The sequence below is a fragment of the Oncorhynchus kisutch genome, linkage group LG18 (assembly GCF_002021735.2).
Source record: "Oncorhynchus kisutch isolate 150728-3 linkage group LG18, Okis_V2, whole genome shotgun sequence".
In the NCBI taxonomy this organism is placed as follows: Eukaryota; Metazoa; Chordata; class Actinopteri; order Salmoniformes; family Salmonidae; genus Oncorhynchus; species Oncorhynchus kisutch.
Window position 1 is genome coordinate 66865567 of NC_034191.2, and position 19552 is coordinate 66885118.

Below are 19552 nucleotides of genomic sequence, written 5' to 3' on the forward strand. Positions count from 1 at the left end.
ACACCCACACACATACACACCCACACACATACACACATACACACATACACACAGAGCTGTTTTTATGAGACACTGTGGAGGACTTCAACATGTTTGCTGGATAGGATTTTTTAGCTACTTATTCATTGTACTTTGTGTGTGTGTGTGTGTGTGTGTGTGTGTGTGTGTGTGTGTGTGCACGCCACTCCATCATGTGAGAGGGTTGGTCATGAGAGGAGCCTGAAGGTCGTGGAGCCATCTTAACTTCATCAATCTGAATGACAGTTACAAACCAGGGAGAGGGAGAGAGAGAATGGAAGAGAGTGAAAGATAGAAGATAACAGCGTGTGTTTGGTACATCGCCATAAAAGAGGCTCTGATGTGCTGTGCTGTTTGTCTTTTCGTCGGCGTGTGTTTGGCTGTAAATGCTCCTTTCACCTCAACACTCTGACTGGAACTAATATCTCATATAGAAAGGCCCTTCTCTCTCTCTCTCACGTTCACTCTTTCACTTCCACTGGAAAAGATTGAAGATCTTACTGAAAGGAGAGAGGACACGTACACACACACACACACACACACACACACACACACACACACACACACACACACACACACACACACACACACACACACACAGACACACACACACACACACACAGACACACACACACACAGACACACACACACAGACACACACACACACGTACGTACACACACACACACACACACACAGACACACACACAGACACACACACACACACACACAGACACACACAGACACACACACACACAGACACACACACACAGACACACACACACACACACACACACACACACACGTACACACACACAGACACACACACACAGACACACACACAGACACACACACACAGACACACACACACACGCACACACACACACACACACACACACGTGCACACACACACACACAGACACACACACAGACACACAGACACACGCAGACACACGTACACACACACACACACACACACACACACACACACACAGAGGAGCCGAAACAACATGTACACACAGACACAGACGTACACACACACACGCACACGTACACACACACACACACACACAGAGGAGCCGAAACAACATGTACACACAGACACAGACGTACACACACACGCACACGTACACACACACACACACACACACATACACACACACACACACACACCCCATAACCCTATTCAGCATATAAAGTGGCTTATTATAGAGGACCATCCATAGCTAGGTAACACAAATAAAAGCCAGACACACACTCAAGAGAGAAACGTAAACTACTTATAAATGTTTATCATCCATCAATCCATCACTATACCTACAGATACAAACACTAATTACCAACAGAAAATACCCTTTATTCATAGTATTTTAGTAGACAGAAAACACATTTGTGGCTTTGTCTTTGGAAAACCAACACGTTGTTGATGGGATGTCATTAGTTGAAGGAGTTGGTTTGATTCTGTTTGCCTCACTTGTCATTTGTGTATATTTGTAAGTGGATGGAAAGCAGACTGTTGGATTATTTCAGATATGTGATATATTCAATGTGTTTTTATGTGTCTGCAGATCCACAAGAAGGACAGCAAGCTGTCTGTGTTATTGAAGGAGCTAGCAGAGGTTAGAAATCACTTATCAGACTGTAAAAAAGAGGTAAGTACAATAGTAATTCACACCTCAAAGTAACATGTCTTTTTAAACAGTTATTTTAGGGCAGCTGACACCAACATGTTCTGTCCAGTTGCTCAGTAGAGAGTCTGCATTGGTAAAACAGCAGGAGGAGACGGCTCAGCTGAGATCCAAGATGGAGGACTGTTCCCGTCAATGTTCAGCTCTGAACAGGGAGAAAGAGAGACTGGAGACAAACCTCACACTTACTAACCAGAAACACTGCACCGCACAAGGAGAGGTGGGTCTGTTCGGTAGTGTGTGTACAACACCATCTCCTAAAACCCTTCCTTGTTGTGTGTGTGTCTAAAACCAGGTGTGTTCCAGGTGATTCTACAGTTGAGGACAGAGCTGAGTAAAGCGGAGCAGAAGTATCAAGGGACACAGGAGGAGGTGAGAGATGACATTTCAGATCTCTAATTGGTCTATATGTATACACACTGTCTGTCTGTGTGTGTGTCCCTCAGCTGGCCATGCTGGAGGCTGAGGTCAGCCGTCTGAACCAGAAGGTCAAGGGTCAACAGGAAGAGGCGTGTCTTCTCAGGCAGATGGTCAGAGAGGGGGAGGGGCTTAGAGACCAGGAAGTGATGGAACGACAACAGATACAGAACGCACTCTGTATCGCACAGCAACAGGTACACACACACACACACACACACACACACACACAGACAGACACACAGACAGACACACACAGTAACCCCCTCCTCTGTGTCCAGGTGAAGTCCCAGAACATGTCTATAGAGCAGCTAACATCTGATCTAGACTCAATGAAACAGAACCACAGAGCCGACACAGAGCGCTGGAGCCACAGGCACTTCCTGCTCAGCGGCCAATTAGAGCAGGCTTCCTCTGAGCTAAGCCGATCCCAGGCCGAGGTCAGAGAGCGCAGGTCAGAGGTCACAGAGCTGAGGGGAAAGCTCCAACTGGCAGAGGAGGGATACCAGGAGGCTCTGGAGAAGGTGAGGAGTCTGTCCAGAGGTGAGAAGGGGGGTGTATCTGATTTACATTTACTGTATAACTGATCAACTAAATGTGTTTCACATCACTAGCACACCAAACAACAATAGTCATGTTGTGGTAAGAACGTCACTGATTCTCTCATCACAGTCAAAGCAGGATGAAGTGCATAGTTGAGCTGAACAGAGTTAAAGCATTGGGAAAAACAACATGTGATTATGGACACAAATAGACACAGACCCGTCCGTTCTACAGGACACTATCAGTTCTACAAGCAGGTCTGAAAGGTCACTATGATGTGTGGAGTTTTCCTCTGGACCACAAGCTCCTGATTACAGTCACAACAATATCACAGCACTTCTGTTACCCTCATTGTATGTCGCTTATCAAACAGCTATGTTCTTCGACTTCGATTAAAAACGTACAAAATGGAATGGTTTGAATTAGGGATGGGCATCTTTGATGGGGGTGGGGGCCTCAGACGATCTAAACTCCTCATGAGGGTTGCAGAGTCTCACGGGTCTGTGTACCCACATCCATACCCACACGTATTCAGAGCCAGCACTAGCCTTTTGGGGGCCATAAGCCAAACTGTGTTGTGTCAATGGGAACCCCCCGGTCAGTAATTTGACCATGATCACTACAAGTTTAGATAGCTGGGCACTAGACTAACTTACCAATGTATAAATGTTATCTGGCATGGGCTAATTGAGTGATGATCAGTGACTGGCACAACAAGAGAAAACTGCTGATGTACAAACAAATGTGAAAATTGCACCTTGTGTGTTTTTACTATTCTAACGTGCAACAGTAAGTTGAAATCCAGACTGATCCGAAGACCTGCAAAAGGGGTGTCATTTGCCCATCTCTTGTTTAAATGAATTTGGGTGTGAACAGTATATGTGTGTGTACAGTATATGGGTGTGAACAGTATATGTGAACAGTATATGGGTGTGAACAGTATATGTGAACAGTATATGGGTGTGAACAGACAGTATATGGGTGTGAACAGTATATGTGTGTGTACAGTATGTGTGAACAGTATATGTGTGTGTACAGTATGTGTGAACAGTATATGTGTGTGTGTACAGTATGTGTGAACAGTATATATGTGTGTGTACAGTATGTGTGAACAGTATACGTGTATGTGTACAGTATGTGTGAACAGTATATGTGTGTGTGTACAGTATGTGTGAACAGTATATGTGTGTGTGTACAGTATGTGTGAACAGTATATGCGTGTGTGTACAGTATGTGTGAACAGTATATGCGTGTGTGTACAGTATGTGCGTGTGTGTACAGTATGTGTGTACAGTATGTGCGTGTGTGTACAGTATGTGTGAACAGTATATGCGTGTGTGTACAGTATGTGTGAACAGTATATGCGTGTGTGTACAGTATGTGTGAACAGTATATGCGTGTGTGTACAGTATGTGTGAACAGTATATGCGTGTGTGTACAGTATGTGTGTACAGTATGTGTGAACAGTATATGTGTGTGTGTACAGTATGTGTGAACAGTATATGTGTGTGTGAACAGTATGTGTGTGTGTACAGTATGTGTGAACAGTATATGTGTGTGTGAACAGTATATGTGTGTGTGTACAGTATGTGTGAACAGTATATGTGTGTGTGTACAGTATGTGTGAACAGTATATGTGTGTGTGTGTACAGTATGTGTGAACAGTATATGTGTGTGTGTACCGTATGTGTGAACAGTATATGTGTGTGTGTGTGTACAGTATGTGTGAACAGTATATATGTGTGTGTGTACAGTATGTGTGTACAGTGTGTGTAAACAGTATATATTTGTGTGTACAGTGTGTGTAAACAGTATATATTTGTGTGTACAGTGTGTGTAAACAGTATATATTTGTGTGTACAGTATGTGTAAACAGTATACGAGTGTGAACGGTATATATGGGTGTGTTCAGTATGTGTGAACAGTATATGTATGTGTACGGTATGTGTGAACAGTATATACAGTGGGGCAAAAAAGTATTTAGTTAGCTACCAATTGTGCAAGTTCTCCCACTTAAAAAGATGAGAGAGGCCTGTAATTTTCATCATAGGTACACTTCAACTATGACAGATAAAATGAAAAAAACAAATCCAGAAAATCACATTGTAGGATTTTTAAGGAATTTATTTGCAAATTATGGTGGAAAATAAGTATTTGGTCACCTACAAACAAGCAAGATTTCTGGCTCTCACAGACCTATAACTTCTTCTTTAAGTGGCTCCTCTGTCCTCCACTCGTTACCTGTATTAATGGCACCTGTTTGAACTTGTCCACAAGCTCAAACAGTCACACTCCAAACTCCACTATGGCCAAGACCAAAGAGCTGTCAAAGGACACCAGAAACAAAATTGTAGACCTGCACCAGGCTGGGAAGACTGAATCTGCAATAGGTAAGCAGCTTGGTTTGAAGAAATCAACTGTGGGAGCAATTATTAGGAAATGGAAGACATACAAGACCACTGCTCCACGCAAGATCTCACCCCGTGGGGTCAAAATGATCACAAGAACGGTGAGCAAAAATCCCTGAACCACACGGGGGGACCTAGTGAATGACCTGCAGAGAGCTGGGACCAAAGTAACAAAGCCTACCATCAGTAACACACTACGCCGCCAGGGACTCAAATGCTGCAGTGCCAGACGTGTCCCCCTGCTTAAGCCAGTACATGTCCAGGCCCGTCTGAAGTTTGCTAGAGAGCATTTGGATGATCCAGAAGAAGATTGGGAGAATGTCATATGGTCAGATGAAGCCAAAATAGAACATTTTGGTAAAAACTCAACTCGTCGTGTTTGGAGGACAAAGAATGCTAAGTTGCATCCAAAGAACACCATACCTACTGTGAAGCATGGGGGTGGAAACATCATGCTTTGGGGCTGTTTTTCTGCAAAGGGACCAGGACGACTGATCCGTGTAAAGGAAAGAATGAATGGGGCCATGTATCGTGAGATTTTGAGTGAAAACCTCCTTCTATCAGCAAGGGCATTGAAGATGAAACATGGCTTGGTATTTCAGCATGACAATGATCCCAAACACACCGCCCGGGCAACGAAGGAGTGGCTTCGTAAGAAGCATTTCAAGGTCCTGGAGTGGCCTAGCCAGTCTCCAGATCTCAACCCCATAGAAAATCTTTGGAGGGAGTTGAAAGTCTGTGTTGCCCAGCAACAGCCCCAAAACATCACTGCTCTAGAGGAGATCTGCTTGGAGGAATGGGCCAAAATACCAGCTACAGTGTGTGAAAACCTTGTGAAGACTTACAGAAAACGTTTGGCCTCTGTCATTGCCAACAAAGGGTCTATAACAAAGTATTGAGATAAACTTTTGTTATTGACCAAATACTTATTTTCCACCATAATTTGCAAATAAATTCATAAAAAATCCTACAATGTGATTTTCTGGATTTTTTTTAAACATTTTGTCTGTCATAGTTGAAGTGTACCTATGATGAAAATTACAGGCCTCTCTCATCTTTTTAAGTGGGAGAACTTGCACAATTGGTGGCTGACTAAATACTTTTTTCCCCCACAGTATGCGTGAACAGTTTACGGGTGTGTACAGTATGTGTGAACAGTATAGGGGTGTGTGCAGTATGTGTGAACAGTATAGGGGTGTGTACAGTATGTGTGAACAGTATAGGGGTGTGTACAGTATGTGTGTACAGTACATGTGTGTGTACAGTATGTCTGAACAGTGTATGGGTGTGTACGGTATGTGTGAACAGTTTACCGGTGTGTACAGTATGTGTGTGTGTGTGTACAGTATGTGTGAACAGTATATATGTGTGTGTACAGTATATGTGTGTGTACAGTATTTGTGAACAGTATTTGTGTGTGTACAGTATATGTGTGTGTACAGTATATGTGTGTGTACAGTATGTGTGTGTGTACAGTATGTGTGTGTGTGAACAGTGTGTGTGTGTGTGTACAGTATTTGTGAACAGTATATTTGTGTGTACAGTATGTGTGTACAGTATGTTTGTGTGTACAGTACGTGTGTACAGTATGTGTGTGTGTACAGTATGTGTGAACAGTATATGTGTGTGTACAGTGTCTGAACAGTATGTGTATGTGTGTACAGTATACTGGTGTGTACAGTATATGTGAACAGTTTACGGGTGTGTACAGTATGTGTGAACATTATACGGGTGTGTACAGTAAGTGTGTGTACAGTAAGTGTGAACAGTATGTGTGTGTGTGTACAGTATGTGTGTGTGTGTGTGTGTACAGTATGTGTGAACAGTATATGTGTGTGAACAGTATATGTGTGTGTAATGCACCACTAGGCCAAGGGATGGTGGTGTGTTGTCTTAGATCAGATTGATGTTGTGGGATTGTGTTTGACTCACATTCCGTCTGCTTGTGCTGGGAACGACACGCGTCTTCACACTCCATTACAAATAACTAGACAGAGAGAAGGGTTTGCAGGATGTACACACGCACACACACACTGGATAATTCAGTCAAATATGTCCACAGTTTTAGAAAGTGGAACCACATTAAGTAGTGTTTTTTTTTAACATGTGAATGGAGTGAAGGTGTGGTACTTCTCTGAAAAGCCTATTACAAAACGGTACATTTCTTCTCTTTCTCTCTCTCTCTCGTTACCCAGCCATAGAGGTGCGGTGCTTGGGAGCTGGTATTACTGGTATTAGCGTGTGTTAATCTCCAGTTAAATCAGCTGAGAGGACTCCGGTGAACCAGTGGCTCTAACTGGTCTGCCTGCTGTCAGTACTGAGGGGGTTAACCCACCGGCTGATCTGTATTAGGAGTTAATCTACTTTTGTCAAATTTTAACTCTGAACCTTAACAGTTAGCTGGATTAATGACATTAGTCTAGTTTAACACTGATCGCTAAAGGTGGGCTGGGTCTGAGTTTAACACAAGGATCAGTCAGATTTCACTTCCTGGATTCATCTGAGTATTAGAATAAGAAAGCTAAGAAGGATAGGACAATGATTCTCTAGCAGCTGAATCAACCACCAGTTCTACTCTTTACTACTATTGCGCACTTGTTTTCAGTGATCAACACCAAACTGGACAGAAAAAGATTTACACCCATCAATAATAGGGGCGGCAGGTAGCCTAGTGGTTAGAGCGTTGGGCCAGTAACAGAAAGGTTGCTGGATCGAATCTCCTAGCTGGACAAGGTAAAAATGTGTCGTTCTGCCCCTGAACAAGGCAGTTAACCCACTGTCATTGTAGATAAAAATGCGTTCTTAACTGACTTGCCTAGTTAAATAAAAGTTACATTTAAATAAAAGAAATAATAATAATAATCATGTTCATTGAGAATTATGTAGACATTGTTTCTAGAAAGGACATTTCAGCTCTAGCTTCTGTGTCTTTTGTGGCTGATAAGTCCTGTGGAGAAGGGCCCATTCACTCCCACCTCAGATAGCATGGCCCTTATTTAAACTAGGAGTGTACAGTATTACTGGGTCTGTTAGTGACCAAAAGTGTGTGTGTGTGTGTGTGGTGTGTGTGCGTGCGTGTTGTGTGTGTGTGGTGTGTGTGTGTGCGTGTGTTGTGTGTGTGTGTGCGTGTGGTGTGTGTGCGTGCGTGTGGTGTGTGTGGTGTGTGTGTGTGGTGTGTGTGCGTGTGTGTGCGTGCGTGCGTGCGTGCGTGTGGTGTGTGTGTGTGCGTGCGTGTGGTGTGTGTGCGTGCGTACGTGCGTGTGGTGTGCGTGCGTGTGGTGTGTGTGTGCGTGCGTGTGGTGTGTGTGTGTGCGTGTGGTGTGCGTGCGTGTGGTGTGTGTGTGTGCGTGCGTGCGTGTGGTGTGTGTGGTGTGTGTGTGTGCGTGCGTGTGCACATTATGACTCATGATATATATATTTTTTTGCCTTTTGATCTTTGTCTATCATATCCAATGTGATGTTTTTGTATTGCTGTGGATATAGGTTGAAGAAGCTAAAGGGTTGGAAAACACACAAGACACTGAGATAGAGCTTTTGAGACAACAACTGACGGACCTCCAGGAGGACCTGAGTGAAACCATGTCCAGGACTCAGGGCCAGGCGGAGAAGGCGGCCATCTTTAAACAGAAGTACTGCGTTGCCATGGAGAAGGTGCAGCAGCTCCAGGGACACATAGAGTGTGTGGAGGAGGAGCTCAGATACACACAACAACAGGTAGTCTAAGCTAGTTTCTAGCATTGGACCACTCACTTTCAAAATGCAAGTTTTACTCTAATGACCAATGTCAACCTGTTCTATTTGGTTTTGATTGACAGCTGACTGAATCCAAGGCAGTGGTAGACAGGGTTAAGGTGGAGCTTAAAGAGCTGGAAGGGCGCTATGAAGAAAAACATGGCCAATGGGAGCTCTCGGAGGAAGCCCTGGACCAACTGACTGACGAGCTGCAGGCCAATCAGATGGCTCTGAGGGAGGGACAGGAGAGAGTGGAACAGTGTGAAGGAACCATACAACATCTACAGCAAGAGGTAGACACACAGAAAACTCAGGTGTGTCAGTGTTATGGTTGACACTAGACCTATATAGAGAGTGGAAAGGAATAAATATCTACTGTATGTAGATATATCATCCCCATATGTATTTCATACTACATCTTTCTAACAATTTTCCTTTTCTTGAAAATTGTGTGCTATTTTGCCCTGCATTGTCTAATATCCTAACCTGAAATAAGGACAATGCTAGCTACAATAATACATATGCCTAGTTTCATATTTATTTTAATTTGTGAGTCTCTTCGAGAAAATTGTCTGCAGTATGCCAAGTTAAATAAAAGTAATCTGAGTGACCTTTTTCATAATTGTAGGAACTATAATGATCGTTCTGTTCATGAGTTATGGGTGCAAGTTCAGTGAAATTATATTATATTGATAGCAATCCTGAGCAAAACAGAAATGACAGTGGAGGACTGTGTGTGTGTGTGTGTGTGTGTGTGTGTGTGTGTGTGTGTGTGTGTGTGTGTGTGTGTGTGTGTGTGTGTGTGTGTGTGTGTGTGTGTGTGTGTGTGTGCCTCTGTTTGAGGATATTTACTGAGTCTGTCTACAAATGAATAATCTTTATTATGGGAAAATGTAATTTGGTTCAACTCGGCTGACAAGGTCAACACGGCGGAATGTCATTCTAATCAAATCAAATTGAATCTGTGCGTTATAAAAGAGTTAGCTGTTTGAAGAATGTCTGTATTTGATACTTTATTACATTGTGTAATGAGTTAGATGTGAGTGGGTTCTGTTGAGGAGAGGATCTCCTCTGTAGTTGGTGTTTCAGTAATTCTCTACCTCCAGTCTCACTGCACTCTCTGTGTCTGTCTGTCTGTCTGTCTGTCTGTCTGTCTGTCTGTCTGTCTGTCTGTGTCTGTCTGTGTCTGTCTGAGTCACTGTCTGAGTCTCGGTCTGTCAGTCTGAGTCACTGTCTGTCTGTCTGTCTGTCTGTCTGTCTGAGTCACTGTCTGTCTGAGTCACTGTCTGTGTCCCTACATGTCTGCCTGTCTGTCTGTCAATTGAGTATCTTTCTATGATAGAGTCTATGATAGAGGTAAGTTGAGGTGTAGCTCCAGGTCATGTCCATTAGTAACAGACTGTCCTCTCCCCACAGATACTAAAGTATGAGAGTTCTCTGAAGTCCTACCAACAGAATTACTCCTACTCTGATGAGCAGTATTGTGCCTTACAAAGACAGAGACTACAACTGCAGAAGGTAGTAGCCTACATTAATAAAAACATTTGGCAGGACCCCCTCCACCACACACATACACACACAAAGAAGTAGAAGCAAATACAGTGCCTTGCGAAAGTATTCGGCCCCCTTGAACTTTGCGACCTTTTGCCACATTTCAGGCTTCAAACATAAAGATATAAAACTGTAATTTTTTGTGAAGAATCAACAACAAGTGGGACACACTCATGAAGTGGAACGACATTTATTGGATATTTCAAACTTTTTTAACAAATCAAAAACTGAACTTTCAGTGCAGCAAACTCTCCAGAAGTTCAGTGAGGATCTCTGAATGATCCAATGTTGACCTAAATGACTAATGATGATAAATACAATCCACCTGTGTGTAATCAAGTCTCCGTATAAATGCACCTGCACTGTGATAGTCTCAGAGGTCCGTTAAAAGCGCAGAGAGCATCATGAAGAACAAGGAACACACCAGGCAGGTCCGAGATACTGTTGTGAAGAAGTTTAAAGCCGGATTTGGATACAAAAAGATTTCCCAAGCTTTAAACATCCCAAGGAGCACTGTGCAAGCGATAATATTGAAATGGAAGGAGTATCAGACCACTGCAAATCTACCAAGACCTGGCCGTCCCTCTAAACTTTCAGCTCATACAAGAAGAAGACTGATCAGAGATGCAGCCAAGAGGCCCATGATCACTCTGGATGAACTGCAGAGATCTACAGCTGAGGTGGGAGACTCTGTCCATAGGACAACAATCAGTCGTATATTGCACAAATCTGGCCTTTATGGAAGAGTGGCAAGAAGAAAGCCATTTCTTAAAGATATCCATAAAAAGTGTTGTTTAAAGTTTGCCACAAGCCACCTGGGAGACACACCAAACATGTGGAAGAAGGTGCTCTGGTCAGATGAAACCAAAATTTAACTTTTTGGCAACAATGCAAAAAGTTATGTTTGGCGTAAAAGCAACACAGCTCATCACCCTGAACACACCATCCCCACTGTCAAACATGGTGGTGGCAGCATCATGGTTTGGGCCTGCTTTTCTTCAGCAGGGACAGGGAAGATGGTTAAAATTGATGGGAAGATGGATGGAGCCAAATACAGGACCATTCTGGAAGAAAACCTGATGGAGTCTGCAAAAGACCTGAGACTGGGACGGAGATTTGTCTTCCAACAAGACAATGATCCAAAACATAAAGCAAAATCTACAATGGAATGGTTCAAAAATAAACATATCCAGGTGTTAGAATGGCCAAGTCAAAGTCCAGACCTGAATCCAATCGAGAATCTGTGGAAAGAACTGAAAACTGCTGTTCACAAATGTTCTCCATCCAACCTCACTGAGCTCGAGCTGTTTTGCAAGGAGGAATGGGAAAAAATGTCAGTCTCTCGATGTGCAAAACTGATAGAGACATACCCCAAGCGACTTACAGCTGTAATCGCAGCAAAAGGTGGCGCTACAAAGTATTTACTTAAGGGTGCTGAATAATTTTGCACGCCCAATTTTTCAGTTTTTGATTTGTTAAAAAAGTTTGAAATATCCAATAAATGTCGTTCCACTTCATGATTGTGTCCCACTTGTTGTTGATTCTTGAAAAAATACAGTTTTATATCTTTATGTTTGAAGCCTGAAATGTGGCAAAAGGTCGCAAAGTTCAAGGGGGCGGAATACTTTCGCAAGGCACTGTGTATATATATATATAGATATGTATGATTATATTATATAATATATATTTGTGTGTGTGTGTGTGTGTGTGTGTGCGTGCGTGCGTGCGTGTGTGTATGTATGTATACAGTGGGGAGAACAAGTATTTGATACACTGCCGATTTTGCAGGTTTTCCTAGGTCTGTAATTTTTATCATAGGTACACTTCAACTGTGAGAGACGGAATCTAAAACAAAAATCCAGAAAATCACATTGTATGATTTTTAAGTAATTACTTTTCATTTTATTACATGACGTAAGTATTTGATCACCTACCAACCAGTAAGAATTCTGGCTCTCACAGACCTGTTAGTTTTTCTTTAAGAAGACTCCTGTTCTCCACTCATTACCTGTATTAACTGCACCTGTTTGAACTCGTTACCTGTATAAAAGACACCTGTCCACACACTCAATCAAACAGACTCCAACCTCTCCACAATGGCCAAGACCAGAGAGCGGTGTAAGGACATCAGGGATAAAATTGTAGACCTGCACAAGGCTGGGATGGGCTACAGGACAATAGGCAAGCAGCTTGGTGAGAAGGCAACAACTGTCGGCGCAGTTATTAGAAAATGGAAGAAGTTCAAGATGATGGTCAATCACCCTTGGTCTGGGGCTCCATGCAAGATCTCACCTCGTGGGGCATCAATGATCATGAGGAACGTAAGGGATCAGCCCATTACTACACTGCAGGACCTGGTCAATGACCATAAGAGAGCTGGGACCACAGTCTCAAAGAAAACCATTAGTAACACACTACGCCGTCATGGATTAAAACCCTGCAGCGCACGCAAGGTCCCCCTGCTCAAGCCAGCTCATGTCCAGGCCCGTCTGAAGTTTGCCAATGACCATCTGGATGATCCAGAGGAGGAATGGGAGAAGGTCATGTGGTCTGAGGAGACAAAATAGAGCTTTTTGGTCTAAACTCCACTCGCCGTGTTTGGAGGAAGAAGAACACCATCCCAACCATCCCAACCCCAACCCCAAGAACACCATCCCAACCGTGAAGCATGGAGGTGGAAACATCATACTTTGGGGTTGCTTTTCTGCAAAGGGAAGAGGACGACTGCACCGTATTGAGGGGAGGATGGATGGGGCCATGTATCGCGAGATCTTGGCCAACAACCTCCTTCCCTCAGTAAGAGCATTGAAGATGGGTCGTGGCTGGGTCTTCCAGCATGACAACGACCCGAAACACACAGCCAGGGCAACTAAGGAGTGGCTCCGTAAGAAGCATCACAAGGTCCTGGAGTGGCCTAGCCAGTCTCCAGACCTGAACCCAATAGAAAATCTTCGGAGGGAGCTGAAAGTCTGTATTGCCCAGCGACAGCCCCGAAACCTGAAGGATCTGGAGAAGGTCTGTATGGAGGAGTGGGCCAAAATCCCTGCTGCAGTGTGTGCAAACCTGGTCAAGAACTACAGGAAACGTATGATCTCTGTAATTGCAAACAAAGTTCTGCTTTTCTGATGTGTCAAATACTTATGTCATGCAATAAAATGCAAATGAATTACTTAAAAATCATACAATGTGATTTTCTGGATTTTTGTTTTAGATTCCATCTGTCACAGTTGATTTGTACCTATGATAAAAATTACAGACCCCTACATGCTTTGTAAGTAGGAAAACCTGAAAAATTGTCAGTATATCAAATACTTGTTCTCCCCACTGTATATATATATATACACATACATACACAGTGCCTTCGGAAAGTATTCAGACCCCTTGACTTTTTCCACATTTGTTAGGTTTCAGGCTTATTCAAAAATGTATTAAATAGTTTTCCCTCATCAATCTACACACAATACCACATTGTGTGAAACCACGAAGGTGAAACTTCGCTCCAATCTGAGGTCCTGAACACTCTGGAGCAGGTTTTCATCAAAGATCTCTCTGTACTTTGCTCCATTCATCTTTGTCTCGATCCTGACTAGTCTCCCAGTCCCTGCCACTGAAAAACATCCCCATTGCATGATGCTGCCACCACCATGCTTCACCATAGGGTTGGTGCCAGGTTTTCTCCTGACGCTTGGCTTGAATACTTTCCAAAAGCACTGTATATGAGCTCAACATGACTTCAAGAGACAGGTTGGAATGTCTGACTGAAATATGGGACACATCCACCTTTTTTTTCTAAATTAGTGGTGTTTGAATTTGATGATAAAATGGAGGACATAATTGTTTTGGTTGCGGGACAAAGGGCCAAAATGCGTAACGGTCCCGCACAATCCAGGAGGTGGTCACCCTAACTGTACTGAAACTTAACAGTTAAACCAATGGGCATCAATCGAGCAGAGCAGTTTTGGGAGCATATAGCAGTGTGGAGATCTATGTCACCAGCAAGTTATTTTTCAGAATACCAGTACCACCATCCCTATAAATAATAATGTGTATTGACTTCTCAACAGCAATCCACAGAGCAGGTAGAGCGCTTGGCCAATTGCGAACAGGCCCTGCTACAGATGAGGGCAGAGTATCTTCGCAGGGAGGAGGAACTAGAGAAGCAGAGCCAGGAGAAGGCGGGGCTAGAGAGAACCCTGCAATCTCTTCACCTGGACCTGGCCGCCTCCCACCGCAAACATCTGGTCACTCACACACAGCTGGAGCAGGAAGTGACACAGCTACAGGAGGAAGTGACATGCCTACAGGAGGAGCTGGTCGACACCCACGACACCTGTACACAGAGACAACAGGTCAGTTAGAATTAGGAAATGTTTAGGACACCCAGGTGCTTACCCTAACCCAGGGATCTCCAACAGGTTGATTGCAGAGTAGGCTTACCTAGTAGAAGTATATCATGAGGAAGTATAGAATTTGTATCTATTTGTTATCTGCAAACTCTACCATGAAATGAGCAGCAGCAGCAGCAGTACAGAACCATCAATAGACCAGCACATTAGATGGCACATTCCTCACTAGCTAGATGTGCAATTAAAGGGCCGGATGCTCAATTAAAGGGGAATTATACAAAAAATGGCCTTTTGATGTGATTTAACCATTGACATTGCCTCAGAACAATCCAATTCCGTTGTTTCTGTATGAACAGTTGTCATTTTGAGCGTGAAAAAATAGTTTATGAACCATTATTTTACAAGGTATATTGATCGAAAACATAGTGCGCTACTTTCTCTTGTACACTAAGGACCTGGGGAAGAGTTGCAGGTGAGAAGAAAAGTATGTGCCTATTTAAAAGCTAGAAAATAATTAGTAGCTCACAACATTTTTCATTCAAGTAGCTCTCATACTAGAAAAGGTTGGTGACCCCTTCTGTAGCCCCTAGCTCCTGCCCTATAGCCCCTTGCCCCTATCAGGGTCAGCAGATTTGAAGGAACTGGAAAAATGAGATTAGTAGGCTGGGGTTTCTCTCTCCATGACTGTAGGATGCAATAGAAGCCTTTTCAGCCTAACAGACATGGCATATGAACCCAGATCTAAAAAATATATTCTCTCACGCACACTTCTAACCCCTATCCTCCGATTGCCTGACAGAAACAAATTACCCTGCCATTAATTAAAGCTCCAAGTGGTGCCAGGCTCGGCTCAATTGACTCCAATTAACATGTGAAATGGACACTAAATTTTCAAATGAGGTTAAGTGGTGACGAGGGTGTGATAACGACTGGTGCCATGGCACTGTGCCAAGACAAAGCTGCCAGTCTCGGGCACTTGGGTGCCCTGTGTGTGGGTCTACCCCGTTAGCACAAACACATGACATGCGTGTCAAACACCCCCAGCAGGCCACCTAATGACTTGTGAGGATAGCGTGTGTGTTGGGAGAATAGCGTGTGTGTTGGGAGAATAGCGTGTGTGTTGGGAGGATAGCGTATGTGTTGGGAGGATAGCGTGTGTGTTGGGAGAATAGCGTGTGTGTTGGGAGGATAGCGTATGTGTTGGGAGGATAGCGTGTGTGTTGTGAGGATAGCGTGTGTGTTGGGAGGATAGCGTGTGTGTTGGGAGGATAGCGTGTCTGTTGGGAGGATAGCGTGTGTGTTGGGAGGATCGCGTGTGTGTTGGGATTGTCCTTTTCACATCAGTTCACTCAGCCGTTGTCATGAAGGGACACTGTGTGCTCTAGCTCAGGGGTTCACAAACCGTTTTGCTTCATGACCCACAAATTGAGGTGTCTTTTGAGTCGCAACCCACCATAGGGGTTGAGCGTTTAAAAACACATGCACAGACCAAAGAATAAGTCAGAAATATAATCTTGGCAGAGGGGGAAAAATGTAGCAGTTTCAAAGCTAATCTCCTGTAATTGTATACATTCTGCCATGAACCTGAGAGCAACATTTTCAGTTTTTTAAGCTTATTTCCTACAATTGTACGCATTTTGACATGGCTAATGATGTGTTCTATTGCTGAAAGTCAATGTGGGCCTGATTGTCATTCTTTTATCTTGTTGATTGTAAATTCTCAAAGATTATAGGCTATTACTTTAAAATATATAGCTCCATTATCTTTTCTACATACTTTATATCTGGTTTTAGTCATTTAAGTTTACACTGAAAATGTTTTTCTATCCCGATAATGTATAAAAATACAATAATTTTTGCAATGTTGTCCCGTGACCCACCTGGACCCATGAACCGTGAGTGTCCCGACCAACAGTTTGGGATCCACTGCTGTAGCTGACGAGCCTGTGTAATGTAACGACACATGTAAATCTACATTAATTACTGTACATCTGCAAACATAATACATGCGTAGAGAGGGCTGTGGAGCAACTCTGATTACATGTATGGTTGATTATTATTAATGAACGATGATATATTGTGTTAATGTACATCTGAAGTTTAATGGCACCCTAGACATAGATGAGCTTTAGTTAACATGGGCCTGTATGTGTATGTGTGGACAGAGCTAGATGCTCCTTCAACATGGCTACAACACAGTAGAACAGTTAGGGAGTTGGTATTAGGGAGCAGCCAGTCTACAAAGGCAGGGCCGTTGGATGTGATCCATGCGCGCAGAATGATTTTGATAATAATTCTGTATGGTATCATCTTTTATTACGTCAGTCTTTCTTTAGGGTTACTTAATAATCACCTCTGTTAATGACAATGTTTGCGCACACTGTCGTGGAAATTCAAGTATACTGAGAGAGACTTGCACAGTTATTCAAACAATCTTTATTTAACATCGATTCATTATTGCAATAATTAAGCTTTTCCACCACAACACACACACATACACACCTTGGGACCTTTTCGACTGTTTAGATAGTAACTAACAGTCACACACTCTTTCTCTGGCCAGACAATCCAGGGCCAGGATGTCTTGCTCCAGCAAGTTGAGGAGGACCTGAAGGAAACCAAGCTGCTCCTTCAGAGGAGAACCAAGGATCTGAAGGAGGAGAAAGTCTGGGTGCAGAGGCTCAGAAAGGAGGCGCAGGAGCAGAGAGAGGAGGGACACAGACTTGGTGAGGAGGCCAGGGAGATGCTAAAGAGGAGAAGCAGGGAGCTGGAGGAAGAGAAAGAGAAAGAGAAAGAGGAGGTGAAGAGGAGAAGCAGGGAGCTGGAGGGAAAGAAAGAGGAGGTGAAGAGGAGAAGCAGGGAGCTGGAGGAAGAGAAAGAGGAGGTGAAGAGGAGAAGCAGGGAGCTGGAGGGAAAGAAAGAGGAGGTGAAGAGGAGAAGCAGGGAGCTGGAGGAAGAGAAAGAGGAGGTGAAGAGGAGAAGCAGGGAGCTGGAGGAAGAGAAAGAGGAGGTGAAGAGGAGAAGCAGGGAGCTGGAGGAAGAGAAAGAGGAGGTGAAGAAGAGATCTAAGGAGTTGGAAGAGGAGGTGAAGAGGAGAACCAGGGAGCTGGAGGAAGAGAAAGAGGAGGTGAAGAGGAGAAGCAGGGAGCTGGAGGAAGAGAAAGAGGAGGTGAAGAAGAGAAGCAGGGAGCTGGAGGAAGAGAAAGAGGAGGTGAAGAAGAGATCTAAGGAGTTGGAAGAGGAGGTGAAGAGGAGAACCAGGGAGCTGGAGGAAGAGAAAGAGGAGGTGAAGAGGAGAAGCAGGGAGCTGGAGGAAGAGAAAGAGGAGGTGAAGAAGAGATCTAAGGAGTTGGAAGAGGAGGTGAAGAGGAGAAGCAGGGAGCTGGAGGAAGAGAAAGAGGAGGTGAAGAGGAGAACCAGGGAGCTGGAGGAAGAGAAAGAGGAGGTGAAGAGGAGAAGCAGGGAGCTGGAGGAAGAGAAAGAGGAGGTGAAGAGGAGAAGCAGGGAGCTAGAAGAGGAGAAAGAGGAGGAGATGAAGAGATCTAAGGAGTTGGAAGAGGAGGTGAAGAGGAGAAGCAGGGAGCTGGAGGAAGAGAAAGAGGAGGTGAAGAGGAGAACCAGGGAGCTTGAGGAAGATAAAGAGAAAGCGCAGACACTCAAAGAGGCCCTGTTGGAACTACGCAGGAGTCACAGACAGACAGGTACTAATCAATCAACATATCTTTATTGTCTTAGTTGAAACGCACACCTTTTGTCTGCGAGAGAGAGAGAGAGAGAGTTACGTTATTGCATGTACAGTAATATACATCACCAAGGCCTGTTTGACTGAAACTGGCCCTGAATGTGTCACAAGCAGAAATAAGCCATGTCAGACTGCAGAGGAGTCGGTCTATGATTGGCTGACTGTGAGATGATCATCAGACAGGTAGGCGGAGTCCGGAGGAAAGAATGATCCATCACATTCTGTTTCTAGAACCCTCGCAACCGTGGAAACACTTCGATGTAAATAACATTTAATATGAGGGTTCCGGGGGAAAGAGCGATCGCAAGGGATGATGGAGGAGAGGAGAGTCTGATAGGAGAGGACAAGACAGCTGGTGATACATATAGATAGGAAAGCCTTATATACTGAAGCTTTCTCCATCGCAGAGATAATAAGGCCTTTCCTGTCAATGTCACCATCCTGCGTTAGAGTACATCTCAATAATTCATTCACTTTTTCCAAAATAGCATGTTTCCAATGGCATACCTCACTGATCAATAAATCAATGTTACATACTGTAAGTGTTACTAAAGTTGGGCAAAAATGCATATCAGGATAAATTGCCTGAATTGATGCGATAATGATAAATAGAATGATAAGTGTATAACATGTATGTGCACCACAGTTTTTTTAAATGATCCAGGAAACTACTGCTACTAGTTTGATGGTTGTAGCCATCAATTATCCCATTAAGAGATGAATGAAGAACCCTACTACTTGAACCCTATTCATCTCTTAAAGGCCTTAACAATCCCCCATATTTCATTTTGAACACATTTCTTTAGCACAGGCTACTTATTGTACTTGAACGATATCGGGAAAATGCCTGTGGTAAATGATCAGTATGGTCGGTGTGGATCATTTTGGGTTCATCGTCCCAGCTCTAAGTACTACTCAGTGTGTCTTTTAGTAAAGGCTTTATCATGGGCAGAATATGGTGTGTGTATATACTGATGTTGATACAATTAAAACCGCTTATGAATTCTGTTCCACATTTAGAGAACCAACCAATTAACTGTTTTTACCTTTGTGTGTGTGTGTGTACACATCTCTTTTCCACTTTTAAACACTGATACCTCATCATGTTG

General features: G+C 43.6%; 1 protein-coding gene across 3 annotated transcripts in view; it reads left to right on the forward strand.

The window, feature by feature from the left end:
• LOC109878541 (golgin subfamily B member 1) overlaps positions 1 to 19552 on the forward strand; it is a 163341-nt gene that overhangs the window by 91638 nt on the left and 52151 nt on the right. For 2 of the 3 annotated variants that reach the window (XM_031796515.1, XM_031796517.1), the window contains 10 exons: positions 1585 to 1668; positions 1757 to 1924; positions 2011 to 2076; positions 2151 to 2318; positions 2403 to 2645; positions 8556 to 8786; positions 8888 to 9118; positions 10221 to 10322; positions 14420 to 14704; positions 17265 to 17427. In XM_031796515.1, the coding sequence (XP_031652375.1) occupies positions 1585 to 1668; positions 1757 to 1924; positions 2011 to 2076; positions 2151 to 2318; positions 2403 to 2645; positions 8556 to 8786; positions 8888 to 9118; positions 10221 to 10322; positions 14420 to 14704; positions 17265 to 17427 (1741 nt within the window). The remainder of the gene's footprint in view (positions 1 to 1584; positions 1669 to 1756; positions 1925 to 2010; positions 2077 to 2150; positions 2319 to 2402; positions 2646 to 8555; positions 8787 to 8887; positions 9119 to 10220; positions 10323 to 14419; positions 14705 to 17264; positions 17428 to 19552) is intronic. The other variant, XM_031796516.1, reaches the window with a different exon arrangement.